The sequence below is a fragment of the Zeus faber genome, assembly GCF_960531495.2.
Source record: "Zeus faber genome assembly, chromosome: 2".
Lineage (NCBI taxonomy): Eukaryota > Metazoa > Chordata > Actinopteri > Zeiformes > Zeidae > Zeus > Zeus faber.
The window spans coordinates 10,781,783-10,797,914 of NC_137189.1; the positions used below are offsets into that span (position 1 = coordinate 10,781,783).

At 42.5% G+C, this 16,132-nt stretch overlaps 1 protein-coding gene across 2 annotated transcripts in view; it reads left to right on the forward strand.

Moving 5' to 3' along the window:
• LOC307227542 (uncharacterized protein) overlaps nucleotides 1-15,049 on the forward strand; it is a 24,651-nt gene extending 9,602 nt beyond the window's left edge. For both annotated transcript variants that reach the window (XM_079996902.1, XM_079996903.1), the window contains exons 6-12: nucleotides 7,376-7,475; nucleotides 7,586-7,623; nucleotides 7,788-7,963; nucleotides 8,058-8,262; nucleotides 11,301-11,402; nucleotides 12,172-12,243; nucleotides 12,823-15,049. In XM_079996902.1, the coding sequence (XP_079853028.1) occupies nucleotides 7,376-7,475; nucleotides 7,586-7,623; nucleotides 7,788-7,963; nucleotides 8,058-8,262; nucleotides 11,301-11,402; nucleotides 12,172-12,243; nucleotides 12,823-13,032 (903 nt within the window). In that variant the 3' untranslated portion in view covers nucleotides 13,033-15,049. The remainder of the gene's footprint in view (nucleotides 1-7,375; nucleotides 7,476-7,585; nucleotides 7,624-7,787; nucleotides 7,964-8,057; nucleotides 8,263-11,300; nucleotides 11,403-12,171; nucleotides 12,244-12,822) is intronic.
• The last annotated feature ends 1,083 nt before the right edge of the window (nucleotides 15,050-16,132 follow it).

Sequence of the window (16,132 nt, forward strand, 5' to 3'; positions counted from 1 at the left end):
CAAAACTTGTGCCCATCTATTGTTTCACACACACACACACACACACACACACACACACACACACACACACACACACACACACACACACACACACACACCACACACACACACACACACACACACACACACACACACACACACACACACACACCATAAGACTGACACACCCTGTGAACTTACACTGCACACTCTGAAATGACACTTGTAATAACTTATTCAACAAACACCCAAACACACACACACACACACACACACACACACACACACACACACACACACACACACACACACACACACACACACACACACACACACACACACACACACACACCCTGTGGCCAATTGCTTTGGTAATACTGGGAGCAACAAACACTCTTATACAACCCAAAAATATCCCAAATTCAATAATTATAATCACCTAGATTATTTACCCATTTTCTACTGTAGGACAGAACAGCCAGAAAGTCTTTCCTGAAACTGAAATTCTTCTTGACACCACACACACACACGCACGCACGCACACACACACACACACACACACACACACACACACACACACACACACACACACACACACACACACAGAGAGAGCCTTTTGAACTGCAGTGGAAAATCTTCACTACCACGGCGGCTGGTTGTCTAGCAACCCTGTGACGTCAAACTGAGTTTCCCCCACACAGCTGTGTGTGTGTGTGTGTGTGTGTGGGGGGGGGGGGCGTTCTGCTCAGTGTGTTAGGATGTCTCTGTCTAATTAAGGTTAAGTGTGTCTGCGAACGTGCAAGAGAGTTTTGAGGATGTGACACTTGCCATGTAACCTTGTATTCTTTTTAAAGTTTGTGTTTTAGGGTGTCTGTGTTTTAGTGTGTGTGTGTGTGTGTGTGTGTGTGTGTGTGTGTGTGTGTGTGTGTGTGTGTGTGTGTGCACACGTGCGTGCAGGTGTGTACGTGAATGTCCGTGCACGTTTGCTTACTTAGTTAGTTGCTTGGGGGGTAACACTGGTTGACTCTTCAGCTTGTTTGCTGTTCCTGTGTGAGGTTGTGCTTATGTGACAGTGCGTGCAGTTGTTTTCCAAACACCTCAGAGAAGCTCTGCAAATTAAGCACCACAGATAAACCAACGTCGTTTTGTGGAATCAATGTACAATATTTGGGTTATTAGGATATTTTGGATGAACAGGGCAGTGTTATCACAATATCCTAAATAGAAAAACACCAAGTGGCTTATTAAACATGTCAGACAAATAAACTATTTAACTAAAGGAATTAAGGGAAAAAATCTCCTTAAGTGATGTGTGTACACTTAGAAAAAAGAGATTCTCTGCAAATGTTAGCACTTTTTACCAGTGAAAAAGTGTTATTGTTTATCCCTTCTTTATAAAATCAAAAGATGTTTTGGGAAAAAGGTACTTTTTTACAAAGTGTATTTTCTTTGTGTCTGTGCACGTATCGCAACACTGTGGAGTCTTGAGTTTCAATATTTGTTCAGAAGACCTCGTGGTTGAAGGATATCGGCGCTGCCACTTCCTCAGGTCTCCTCTGTTGAAAAACATCAGGGTTCATTCGTGGTTCCCATGTATTCACCGCGCAGGGTTGCTCCGCGCCCTGCGTTTGCACTGCTATCTCTGGTCTCCCGAAACTTTCCTCCGGGAATGCACGCGCCAGCACGCACGCACATAAATTCACACACAATACACATGGCTGGCACTAGCCAACAAGTCAGCTTTTGTTAAAAAAAAAAAAAGGGGGGGGGGGGGGGGCGTGTTTTGGAGATGAGGGGCAGAGCCTTAAGAAAATCCAACCAATCAGGAGTTTCGCGTTATGAATTTTAAGGATCAACACTACGTCGTATCGCACCCTTCTCAGACCAGTTGAGGTTACGGGTGGTTATAGCTGAAACCACGGAAACGGCTACTACAATCCTGAATATAATATTTATTGTAGTTTATTTGAAAATATTGCTAAAAATTTATAATGAACAACCCCAAAAATGTGTGCAAAATACACTTGAGAGTCAAGACCCTTTTTTAAGTCTGTATCGCCACCCAAAATGTGTCTTGGCAGAGTTGTTCAGCTGCTCAAAAGTTGCAAAATGATGCAAAATATGAATGTGTTTTGGGAATGGCTGCAGACGTGAGCCTGCACTCCCGGGCGTTTTTTTGTGTGGCGCGGTGCGCCGCTCATGAGCGGCTCGCCGACAAAAATAATCTTCTTTGTGTTCGTATTTCCTTTCCTTGTTCTTGTTTTCTGCTGTTGTTTACAGAGGCCAAGGTCTCTTCTTGTTTGTAGTCAGCGGCGGATATGGAAAATACTGAGGCAAGTGGCACCCCCACCCTCCACCCCCCCTTCCTGTCTGCAAGAAGTTGTTACGCTCACCACTTCTCTCTCTCTCTCTCTCTCTCTCTCTCAAGAGACAGACTCAAAGACAGACAGGGCCACAGCGTGAACTTCTGTCTCGTGTCGCTCTGTTTTTGCCGCCGCTGAGCCCAGTTGTCGAGCCGCCGTGAATTATTCCCACTGTGCCTCATTTTCACCCGCAATCTGTGAAAAAATGCTGTTTTTCTGGATGATTGCGGTCGAGCGAGAGGCGTGGTAGTGTGATGGTGCTTCTGGCTTCATGGGTTTAGTGCGTTCAGTGCCTTGACGACGGAAAAAAAATTCATATTAAAAAACAAACACACTCATATTTGTGAGCTTATCCGTTTTGAATGTAATTACTTTTAATCATAACAATATTTGCTATGAATAATTTAATAATATCAATAATTGCATAATACTGATAATGACATGATAATATTCACATATTATATTGTCATTATTTTTTATTGATTCCATTTTTTTGATTTTTAATTATTTAAAATTTTTTGTTGGCTTATTTAATTTGTGCATTGCATTTAATTGCATTTTAATTACGGTTCTGACACCATTGTAACGACACCACTGACACAATCTTCCTCAGTGCTTTCTCGGAGTGAAATAAAGGGTCAATTGATTAAAATGTCTTCATGACACACACACACACACACACACATACACACACACACACACACACACACACACACACGCGCGCGCACACACACACACACACAGATATGTAATACAAACATGCCGTATCCGTCTGTGCAAACACGTGGCGCAGTTTGTGTTTTGACCTCTGCTGTTGTGATTTGCATGGCCAGATTGTGTTTGTCCACTGCTTTGCCAATCAAATGATGATTGATTATCCCCGGACACACACACACACACACACACACACGCGCACGCACGCACACACACACACACACACACACACACTCCTGATGGGGTGTGGGAGTAGAGAATCCAAACCCGCACTTTATTTGTTGGATAGAAAGAGATTTGTTGATGGGGTGTGGATGAATTGTCAGTCAGTCAGTCAGTGGGCCAGTCAGTCAGTCAGTGGGTCAGTCAGTCAGTCAGGCAGTCAGTGGGTCAGTCAGTCAGTCAGTCAGCCAGTCAATCAGTCAATCAGTCAGTCAGTCAGTCAGTCAGTCACTCACTCACTCACTCACTCACTCAGCCACTCAGTCAGTCAGTCAGTCATCATGTGGTCTACATGGTTGAATTCATTATGGAGTATTGTTGTGTCGGCTGTGACAATTTTACCATCAGTGTTTTCCACTCTCAGGAAGCGTCTTGTCTTCTGTTTTTCAATACTTTTTTCTCCAAACAAATATAAAATTGTGTTGTTGTGTTAGTTATTTTGTTCATTTATAGAATGGTTTGAATAAACCGGTTTGTAAAATCTCCACTTTAATGGGAGTATTATGGACTTGTCCTACCCTTCAGACGCTGAGGCAGAACCCAGAATTGATTCTGACAGGTGCATTTACAGGTACAGTACGAGGAATTTGTCATGGTGATTATTGGTGCTTGTCTGGAATAAAAAGAAGGGGAAAAAAAGCTTAACAGAGTGAGATTTTTCTTGATAATTTAATAAAATAAAAAGTGCCAAATATACACAAATAGTAAAACATTTTTTACAACCTAAAAAACCTTGTACTTGTATTATAATTGTGCTGCTGGATTGTTGTTCTACTGTTAGTAAAGGAAAGGGATGAACTGGCTCGTATCTCCAGTATTCAAGCTGCGCAGCTCCTTCGCTCGTCCCTCACTGATGCTCTCCACTCGTCTTTTCTCCTCTCCTCTCATCTCTGATGCCTTTTTTTATATGTCTTTCGCTCCTAAATCTCCACATTGTGACAGGTTCTGCTACTTATCACGGATTTCGAGCTAGAGCAGACCCCATTTGTATGTTTAAACACTCACTTCTCTCTCTCTCTCTCTCTCTCTCGCGCGCTCTCTCCCTCTCTGTCGCTCTCTCTCTCTCTCTTAACACATGTTTAAGTACCATGGTGGATGAAGGACAGTTTATAATGACTGAAAAGCTACAGATCCTGGCTCCCTACCAAGTTGTAGTCTAATACAGCTCTAAGTGGGTAGAACAGAAGGATAATTATAATAATAATAATAATAATAATAATAATAATAATAATAATAATAATAATAATAATAATAATAATAATAGGAATAAACGGAGTGATAGCAGGGGAATAACAATCTTTTTAGGATTTACACACATATGTGATTATTTCGTGAGACTTTCCTCATTTAACTCATCCATAAGGTCATTTTTGATGGACGTTGACGTTGTTGGTATTGTTGTCAATTCTTTCTCAGAGACGCATGCAAAGAATCACAGAGTGAAACCTGAGTGGGAGAGCCGGGATGAAAATTTGTTTATTACAGAGCCTTGAGATGTTTCAGTTGACCTGCCTAGCAGTTCGTTTCCACCATGTGATCTGTGTGTGTGTGTGTGTGTGTGTGTGTGTGTGTGTGTGTGTGTGTGTGTGTGTGTGTGTGTGTGTGTGTGTGTGTGTGTGTGTGTGTGTGTGTGTGTGTGTGTGTGTGTATGAAGGAAAGAGAAAGAAAGGTTGCCAGTCACATACAATTAGGCCTCTACTTTAGTTGGAAACTTGGGAATTTCAGTCATTCAAAGGAGAGGTTGAGGCTTGTTTGGGTATTAGCTTGTGTTTGTTTGTGTGTGTGTGTGTGTGTGTGTGTGTGTGTGTGTGTGTGTGTGTGTGTGTGTGTGTGTGTGTGTGTGTGTGTGTGTGTGTGTGTTAGCTGGGGGTGTGTTGTGTTTACATGCCCTGCAAATAATTACATTTTTTATGACATTGCTAGATCATGCAGCTCTCCCCTCCATCGGTGCAGAGGAGAAGAAAATCTCACATGACTCATGAAATCTCTCTCTCCAATTTTGTCTTTTTAATTGAGTGACAGGGGTGGAGAGAAAGAAAGAATAAAAGACATGCAAGCTGTGTGTGTGTGTGTGTGTGTGTGTGTGTGTGTGTGTGTGTGTGTGTGCGCGCGCGTGCGTGCGTGCGGGTGTGTGTGTGAAACCATAGATAGTCATGCTATCAACTGATAGATTTCATCACATTCACATTATCTGACTCGGCTATATATGTCCTTTTAAGGCTCTCCTATCTCCTATCCTCTTTTCCATTTTTTGTTCTTTTTTTCCCCCCTCTCTCCTCCCTTCCCCAGAGACCAGAGACCCATTCTGACTGAAGGTTATTTGGACATACGGTCTATAAAATAATGTTTGAGTGAAAGATTAGATCAAGATGGAGGCCCATATATCCCTCTTATGAGGTCCCTATATTTGATGTCCCTCTCTGATCACTGTCTCAGTAAAAAATAAATTATATATATATATATATATATATATATATATATATACACATATATTCATTGCAGGGTACTTATTATTACTTTAAAAGACTTTCAGAGACTCCAAAATAAAACAAATCAAACGTCAAAAGTCCTTTAGTGTTTACTACATTTACATACTCATAATTTGTTCTGGTGAGATTTGGTGCGTTTCTCCACAGACAATAATAAAAAATAAAAAAATAAAATGGAGAATAAAAATGATAATAAAATAAAATAGAATAAAAATGGAAGTGAAAATAGAAATTATATACAAAAAATAAAAAATAAAAAATATACAGAATGTACAAAATGTGATATTATGGGTATAAATGATAAATATGAATTATTACTATGTACTCACTGGCTTATTATAGTATGTGCTTATGCATACCATGCAATAATTGCCTTGTGTAGATACAGCTCTAAAATCAGGTTATTGTTAGTTAATTGTTGGTCTTAGTGAAGATGGTGCTTCACTTAGATTAAGGGCTTATACACACATGCATTAAAGGGCATTTACAGTTTAAGGGAAATTCATAACTCCCTAAATAGTGTTTTTTTCCTCAACTCCAACATGCATGACGTGCTTGTTTTTTTATCACTTTGCTGTGGCCAATATTCCCCCCCCCCCCCCATTGCAATGAGACATAAACAGCCTTTATTTCAGTGGATTATTAAACAGTACGAGCACCCGCTCAGTTCAGTGTCACAGAGTAAAATATGGATCTAACCTTAGAAGGAAAGGCAGCGGAGGCAGGAGGAAGAGTTGAAACGAGAGGAGGAGAAAGGGAGCTTGGTGTTCCTCAGTCTGTCGTTACCAAGATAACGAGTCTTAATATTAGGACAACCCACTGCTTGTGTGTGTGTGTGTGCCTGTGTGTGTGCGTGTGCGTGTGCGTGTGCGTGCGTGTGCGTGTGTGTGTGTGTGTGTGTGTGTGTGTGTGTGTGTGTGTGTCTGTGTGTGCCTCTGCGGCCAGAGTCCCACAGTTCCTTGCCATGTGTCCTTGCCAGGGACAGGGAGAGCCCTTGGCAAAAGACTGTGTGTGTGTGTGTTGCCAAGGGAAACCCCGGCCCCCTCATGCAGAGTTGAGTGAAAAATGTCCTAAAACCGAGCGAGGGAGGAAAGAGAGAGAGCGAGAGACAGGGCGAAAGAGGGACAGTTTTAAGAGAGCTCCGCTGGGTCAGGGAAATCCTGCTGTGCGCGCGTGTGTGTGCGTGCGTGTGTGCGGGCGTCGTGCCTGTGCGTGTGTGCCTGTGCGTGTGTGTGGAGACTTTAAATGAGGCAGAAAATAAATGTTTGGTCAGCCAAACACTTTGGGAGTGGGGACTAAAAAACAATTAAAAGATTAAACTTGCTGCACAAGCTTATTTTTTTCCAGCAACAAAACAAACAAGCGTTGTTTCCAGATTCGCTGCTGTAAAATTTTAAATTTAGTCAGACTGATCGAGTCAGTGTTGAATGTTTTTCCTTCTCTTACTTAACACTGTATTGTATTATGTAACACAGTGACAGAAATCAGAAAGAAATTAATATATAACATAGCAGGTAACTAATATGTTGTAACTGTAACTGCAATGTTTTTAATGTGTTTCTGTGTGTGTGTGTGTGTGTGTGTGTGTGTGTGTGTGTGTGTGTGCAGCACAAGTCGTGGAAGAAAATAAAGAACATGGTCCACTGGTCTCCTTTTGTTATGTCCTTTAAGAAGAAATATCCCTGGATCCAGCTAGCAGGCCATGCAGGTATATGTGCACCCTTGCACACGCACACACACACACACACACACACACACACACACTCACACACACACACACGAAAACACTGAAATCTAAGTCTGGACATCTTTTCCTAGGGAGCTTCAAAGCGGGGGCCAATGGACGTATATTAAAGGTAAACTCGGATCCTTCCACGATGAAACTCACATTTGTCAAAACGGTATTCTTTCATTATTTACAATTGAAACGACGCCCTGCAACAAGCTGTTTTCACTGAATGAACACAAACCACAACAGAAACAGTTGCTCAGATAATCATTTCTTTAACCCCGTTTCCAGAAACACTGTGACTGCGAGCAGCGATGTCTGTCGCTCCTGATGAAGGACGTGCTGTGCTTGTATGTCCCCGGTTACCACGGAGACGTGGAGAAGGACGGACAGAAGTACAACCAGATGGAGGACCTGCTGGCCGACTTCGACCTTCCCTGCGTGATGGACTGCAAGATGGGAGTCAGGTGAGGGAACCCACCGTGGTGCCCGGGGTCGACGCCATAGGATGGATTTACTGGCGCCGATGAACCTGAATTGCATCCCCTCATCCCCTTCCAGGACCTACCTGGAGGAGGAGTTGACCAAGGCCAGGAAGAAGCCGTCGCTGAGGCCGGACATGTACCAGAAGATGATCGAGGTCGACCCAGAGGCGTCGACGCCCGAGGAGAACGAGCAGAGGGCGGTGACCAAGCCCCGATACATGCAGTGGAGGGAGACCATCAGCTCCACGGCCACGCTGGGCTTCAGGATAGAGGGCATCAAGGTAAGAGAGGGAGAGGGAGAGAGAAAGAGAGAGAGCGGGAGAGACTTTCTTTTGAACTTTTAAGGTTCCTTTATTTTCAGTAAGTCGTGTCACAACAGCAGAAACTTGATTATGAAGGAACCAATAAACAAACAAAAATAGAGACAAGCCACAGTCGCAAGAGAGAGAGAGCGGGAGAGTGTGAGCGAGAGAGCACGAGAGAGAGAGTGGGTGAGAGAGAGAGAGAGAGAAGGGGAGGAAGAATGACACAGGGAAAGGCAGAAGGGGAGGAAACGGAGGAGATAGAAGGAGGAGGAATGGACAGAGATGGAGAGGGGTGAAGAAAGGGAAAAAGGGAGAGAGAAGTAGGGATGCGGAGAGAGCGGAGTGCGGAAAGGAAGGAAGGGAGGGATCAGGACTAAGTTGAGAAACTGAGTTTGTTCGATTTTTGACGTAACATTGTAAAATGACATCGGTTAATTTGTTAAAAATGTCAGGCGGTACAACCATGAAAAAAGCCTTGCAGGCCTTTTCAATGTCTGAAACAGGGTTTTACCGCTTGACATGTTGAGACTTTAAAGCCCAAAAAACCCAAATTGATGAACTTTATGGAGATTTATTTGATTTTACATGTGCCTTAATATCGAGTTCATTTTAATTATAAATGATTCGGACACAAAAGAAATGGAAATACAGTGCTCCCACGTGTGGGAGCATGGAACATGACCAAATCGATCAAATGTCCTGATCAAAGAATTGGTTATGGAAAATTGCAAAGTGAGGCTACAAAACACAGATAACGGAGACAAACGTGTGAGACGTTCTGGAAGCAAAATTCTAATGAAATCCGTCACTGAATAAAATTGATAATACACGATAATACTTTGTCAGATCAAGACATTTTTCTTGCATCACAGCTGCTACGCTGCATTTCCAGACTCTTGCAAAATACAAAAATTCAGACATGAAACAAAGACACAGATTTGACAGAACACTACCATCACAGACAATAGTCGAGGTGCCCTTCGACGCACATTTGATCCGGGATTAAGCTCCATATTTATTTTTAGCGCTGACTGGCGTACAGAAGAGCGCTTCAGGGTAACCCTATTTAATCCTGGAACCCTGCATCTCCAGTTCGATGGTAACAATATGTATTCACCGTTCAGGACGTGGTTGGGGTCAAAGACGATGTTGTTGGCCAGCCTTGATATGTTATTATGGTTGACTAATTTGTGGTTTCTCAAGGGGTTGGCCTACGATATTTGAGCAGATGTGTATTTGGTGGAGCAGGTTTGACTTAAAAGTAGTGGAGAAAACACTTGTGCCACAGAGTATTACAATACCGTACAAGACTCGTCATCACAGACGTAAAAAAACAAAAGAAGAATTTGTCGACGCACCGCAAAAGACCTCAGGCGGTGGGGAACATTAATGCTTTGTTTTGTCCCTTTGCAGACAATTTCAATACAGTCTCCAAGTATTTATATGAAAATACCTGCTTGATTTTTTCCGTGATGGACCACAATAGGAACGCTATAAACGTCAGATGGCGCGACAAATGCAATCTCTTCGGTTTTCTTTGTGTTGATCTCAAGAGCATTATTATCACTTCACTCCACCACTTTGTTCACGCCATTGTCGGTGGGTTGCCTGAGTTCCTGAACAGAGACATTAGAGCTGTGTTGTCGCAATACTTTACAATGTATTGATTTGGTGTATCTGTACGGCGATCGTCGGTATAGAAAGTGAAAAGCATGGCTGAACTCACAAATGAAATGAATGAAAAGGTTTCATTCAGCTGCACAATCTGGACTCCTGGGAAAAAAGGCGTACCAGTGACTCAAACAGGGATTCAGCGTGACACGAGGGCTCTTGCATAGGTGTCTAAAGGAGGGATAATAATCACAATTATTTTCCCAAATGGAGCCCCCTCTATTAAACAGTGTGCACGCAGCCATCCCTCCTTCCAGTATTATGTAAATGCCTGTATTCCTGGGTGTGTGTCCCATCAAAAGCAACTTCCTGCTTGGAGGAGCTACTTATTTTAGTGTGTATGTGTGTGTCTGGGTGTGTGTGTGTGTGCATGGAAGCCTTTGTTTTCCCTGAGGCCTGTCATTGGCAGCTCTAAAGGCCTCAGCATCTGGTGCTGACGCTCTATAGACCCACTGTATTACACACACCTTTACATATACATCGTATAAAGAGTAAAGTTCTCTCTCTCTCTCTCTCTCCTCTCTCTCTCTCTCTCTCTCTCTCTCTCTCTCTCTCACGCCCTATCTCTCTCTCTCTCTCTCTCTCTCTCTCTCTCTATCTCCCTCTCTTTTTCTGGGGTCATGGCTATAAAAGGACATTGAGGGCTTCCCAGCGATCCGTTGCCATGACACTGAGGGTTATCCCCAGAAACAAGAATGTCTGCGTGACGTGTGTGTGTGTGTGTGTGTGTGTGTGCGTGTGGACTCTAACTAACCTTGTGTAGAGATGGACCATAACTGGACAAACCCTCCTCTATCCAGATTTTACCTTGTTGGTAAATCACTAACACAAATATAGTAACAGTGCTTATGCAGTTACTTATTTTAGTACATTAATACTATAACAGACTAACTCTGTTTCCCTTTCTCCCGTTCCCATTCCTCTTTCTTCCCATTTCCCTTTCTACTCCCCATTCAGCTTGCTTTTCTACTCTATTGTGTGATGTGTTTCATGCACAGATCTGAATTGATTGATTGAAAATTGGAGATTGTCAATCATATTTTCTTTTGTATTTTTGTATATATTTGACAATTTTTATTATTTTTAATTTTATTTTTAATTGTACTTATATTTTACTTTTTGTTCTATTTTATTTCATTATTTTACTCTCCATTTTCTTTCAGTCTAATTGTGCTCATTGTCAGTAAAGAAATGCACCAAACCCCACCAGAACAAATTCCTAGTCTATGTAAATGTCACTTTGATTGTACTGTACTGAAGATGGGGGATACTGGGATATACCTCAAATTCTTTTGAATTCTTTAGGATATACATCTCTCTCCTCTCCCTCCTTCCCCCTGCAGAAAGAGGATGGGACCGTGAACAGGGACTTCAAGAAGACAAAAACCAGGGAGCAAGTTACGGAGGCATTCGAGGATTTTGTCAAAGGAAATAACGATATATTGGTGAGTGTGTGTGTGTGTGTGTGTGTGTGTGTGTGTGTGTGTGTGTGTGTGTGTGTGTGTGTGTGTCTGTTTGTATGTGTGTGTGTGTGTGTTTGTTTGTATGTTTGAGAGAGTTTGTTTTACTATACTTGTAGGACCGGTCTTTGAAGTGACTATTTTTTTGGTTTAGAAGTACACCAGTAACATGAGTCCTCACTTACCAGGTGTACTCACTTTGATACCGGCACAAGAACGTGTGTGTGCATGTGCATAGGTTTGTGTGCGTGGAGTGTGTGTGTGTGTGTGTGTGTGTGTGTGTGTGTGTGTGTGTGTGTGTGTGTGCGTGTGTGTGTCAGCTTGTACTGTAGGTCAGCAGCCTTGGCCTTTTAGTTGCTCACAGACAAAGATATGAGGAATGGAATCTACAAGTTTAGCTTATGCGCTTTTTTTTGGACAGCCCTGTGGGAAAAACACACACCCACCCACATAAGTGCACATGCACGCGCGCACACACACACACGCACACGCACACACACACACACACACACACGATGCCCTCAAATTTCCGGGGACAGCGTAAAAGGAAGTCCTTGGGAACTCCTGACTGTTAAAAAAAAACAAAACAGCAAAATAGATAAAACACACACACACACACATACAGACAGACACACACACACACACACACACACACACACACACACACACACACACACACACACACAGTATTAGATTACCTTTTGTAAGTGTCTGACTGAATTAACGTGTTTTTTGGTTGTTGTTTTTTCCCCAGAACTGTTATCTCTCCAGGCTGGAGAACATCAGAGACACCCTGGAGATCTCCCCGTTTTTCAAAACTCACGAGGTAAGTCGAAATGATACTTGTTGTGCTCATCCTATTCAGAAGTTGATAGAATTAGACTAAATAGATAGACGCACAATAGCATCGTTTCATTTGGACATTTGAAATGTCCCTCCCACCTGTCTGTCATGTTGCCAGAAAATGTTTTCTTTTTTTGTATCATCCACGCACGGAAAAGAAAAGCTTGAAACCTGATGACTGGAAACTCTAGAACAATGGCTCAAAATCACACGCACACGCACACACACATACACCCTGAAATGAATTCCACTTTATTCGTCACTGGGACAAACACACACACACTCACAAACATAAACTCCTAAGGAAGTGTGTGGATCAAAACAGGAAGTTAGATCATACGACTGAAGGACAAAGACAAATGCATACGACACACACTTGACAACACACACACTTGAAAACACACACACACACACACTCACACACTCACACACGCTGTGAAATGACCTAAAGTAAACTCTAAAAACGTCTAAAAACCTGTAACCCCGTCAACCTCTTCCTCAATGCCTTCCTGTGTCTCCCCCCCCCCCCCTCGCTTTCCTTCCTGTCTATCATTGTCTCCAGGTGATTGGCAGTTCCTTATTGTTCGTCCACGACAATAAGGGGCGGGCCAAGGTCTGGATGATTGACTTTGGGAAGACCACGCCTCTGCCCGACGGCGACGAGCTCAACCACAGGACGCCCTGGCTGGAGGGGAACCGGGAGGACGGATACCTCTTTGGACTGGACAGCTTGCTGGACATCCTCAAATCCATGGCCGAGCATGAGCCATGAGGACGCCCTGCCCTCACGCCGCGAGTTCTGTCCATTCTTCCTCTACCTTGGGACTGCCAGAAAACTCTCCTCGGGGCTCCCCCGAAGTGCCAGGCTGGTCCACCCGTGCCTTCCTCCTCCTTGGATAAACACTCTAATCGACATTCGTAGATTCATGGTCAAACCCGTCCGCCTTCACCCGGAAACAACACTTTCCCCGGTAGTTTAATCCTTTAATTTCTTGCCTTGTCCTGAATTATTTTAAGCCCTGTCTAAAAATCGTCACGCTAACTGAACCCACTGAGACTCATCAGAGGTTCCCGCTCCCTATTTACGGCTCCAATGTCAGGGTTTTTAAAATAAATATTGAATCCCCCTCGATATGCATCGGACATTCCTGTTCCTCGAAATCTTCTGCTGGACCGGGATTGCTCCGCCTCTCACGACGTGCCTGCAGTTCTGGTTGAAGACCGTTCTGAATGGAGCGTCGCTGCTTGGGCGCAGCGACCTCTTTATATTGGAACTCGACTAACACATTTCCTTTCCTTAAGTTAAGGACTGAATTCCACGTCCTCGGAATAATATAAACTTGAGTGCATTTTAATGTATAGGTTGCTCAGTAGTAGAGTGTTTCTTATCATATGCTGTGTTATTTTAGCCGTGTGTGTGTGCGCGTGTGTGTGTGTGTGTGTGTGTGCGGGTGTGTGTGTGCGTGTGCCTGTGTGAGCAGAGTAAAATGTGTGTATGTTTTACTTTAAGAAACAACAATTTTTTTTGTTGTGGTTTGATTTTGGTTTATCCATTTACACAAAGTTCTCTCCCAGAGCTGTATATCTTCTACTCCTCCTCCATAACTGTCGCTTTGTAACTCGGTGGCTCTATAACAACTAATCCTGAAAATATTGTGCGCATGATGGACGGCGATGTTTTTGGAGACTGTGCCAAACCAGTTCTCAACCAGGGAGAAGGGGCAGTCATTATGTTGGTTGTTTGGAGGCAATTCTATGACATTAATTTAGGGTTTGCATACGCACTTATTACCATGAACAATGTCATAAAAGAAGTCTTATTTAAGCTATATGGTGCCTTAATGTTATAAAGCCAAGTCAGACAACTGAAAAAAAAAAGGTTTGAGCTATTTGCTTTTTCAATGTTTGTCTTTGCCTGTTTTGTTATTCACATTTTAAATCAGTCTAACGTTTTATATCCACTGACTGTTTCCTCTGTATTTTTGTAGTACGTTCAATTTTTATTTATGACACCTTATCGTGTCGCCCATCGTGTTAACTCCTGGCATACAGTGACATTTATGTGTAATTAATTCATCACGGTTCACGGTGTCACACTGGTTGGGAGTCTTGAAGTGGACATACAGGTTAATTGAAAAACAGGTTGCCGGCATTGTTGACATTGTTGCAGCATTTCTCGACCGAGCCTTTGGCCATTTGTGTTTACAAGTCAGAGGGATATCTTTCCAATGGTAACCTTTAGCCTCAGTAGAATGAGAATCCCAAAAATGCTCACAAACTGTTTTTTTGGGAACCATCAAAGACCCCGAAAGACCTCACTGGCATGATGTGACAGGTTCCCAGTGAAGAATTCCACTCGCAAGTTGCATTCCGCACGCACAGTGCAAAGCGTATTCGTTTGGACACGTGTACCTCTTTGTTTGCAGTGTCATTAGACAGAGGAGGAGACTGGCTGACTGATTGTAGTTTCAATGCAGTGCCTTGCAAAGTAGGAATAGTTATGCGTTCCAACATGCACTTTCTCTAACTGTATTTTAGTAAAGTATCCAAGCGTCCTTAACTCCATTAACTGTGTATGTGGCCGTAATTGACGCAAATCAATTATGGCCTGAAAAAACGCCCATGGTGTGTCTGCGTGCTTCAGTTTCCATGTATTCTGGCCTGCATTTTCCTCCTCGATGTCTTCTCTTTCTCTCCTTTTTCTAGAATATACAACATTTAATTCAAGCTCTGTTCTGTTCTGAGGTGATACATGTGTGTGTGTCATGGAGGGAAGGAGGGTGAAAAAAGCACAGCGAAATAAAAGCACTTTTCTTCCTCGATAAGATGACCGACCTATCTATCTATCTATCTATCTATCTATCTATCTATCTATCTATCTATCTATCTATCTATCTATCTATCTATCTATCTATCTATCTATCTATCTATCTATCTATCTATCTATTACTGTAGAGTAAATATCCATTCATCCATCCATCCACCCATCTATCCATCCATAAACACTATGCATCCATCCATCTATATCTATCCATCAGCCCATTCATCCATCTAAAACTATATCTATCCACCCATATACGGTATATGTCCATCCATCCATCTATTACTCTACAGTATGTATGTATGTATGTATGTATGTATGTATGTATCTATCTATCTATCTATCTATCTATCTATCTATCTATCTATCTATCTATCCATCCAACAGGGTCTTTTTAAGGTGAGTGCTGTTTGTTCAGGGTTGTTTTCTTATTCAAATCACACCTCACCACAACACCAGCAGTAGGGGGGAAGAGAGGAGGAATGGAATGGAAGGGTGGTTGGGGAAAAAGAAGGGAACAAAAAAGAGACAAAGCACGTTTTACGAGACATTCCCGGCAGCTTCCATTTATAATGCTTTTTAACGGCCTTCTGACAATACTTGGGGTTGTTTTGTGCTGCTTGAGCGGTGAGAGAAAGAGGGGCACAAATCGTCACGCTAACTGAACCCACTGAGACTCATCAGAGGTTCCCGCTCCCTATTTACGGCTCCAATGTCAGGGTTTTTAAAATAAATATTATAAAAATAATATCCTCCACGCCTTTCCACATCACAGGTCAAGAAACTGTGGGAACTATTCTAGTTGGACTGTGGCACTCCCTAGTGTCAGTGTACTGACACTACAGGCGCAACGCCAAACTTAAACACCAACCAAAGTAATAAATTGAATAAATGAACATAAATCAGACATAAAGTAACTTATTCATATTAATGTAGGCTACAATTAAAGCATTTTATTTATGCCAAATATACAGTTTAAATTAATAATCATCTTGAATAAGTGCAAAGTAATGTGTATATACTGTATATATATATATATATATATATATCT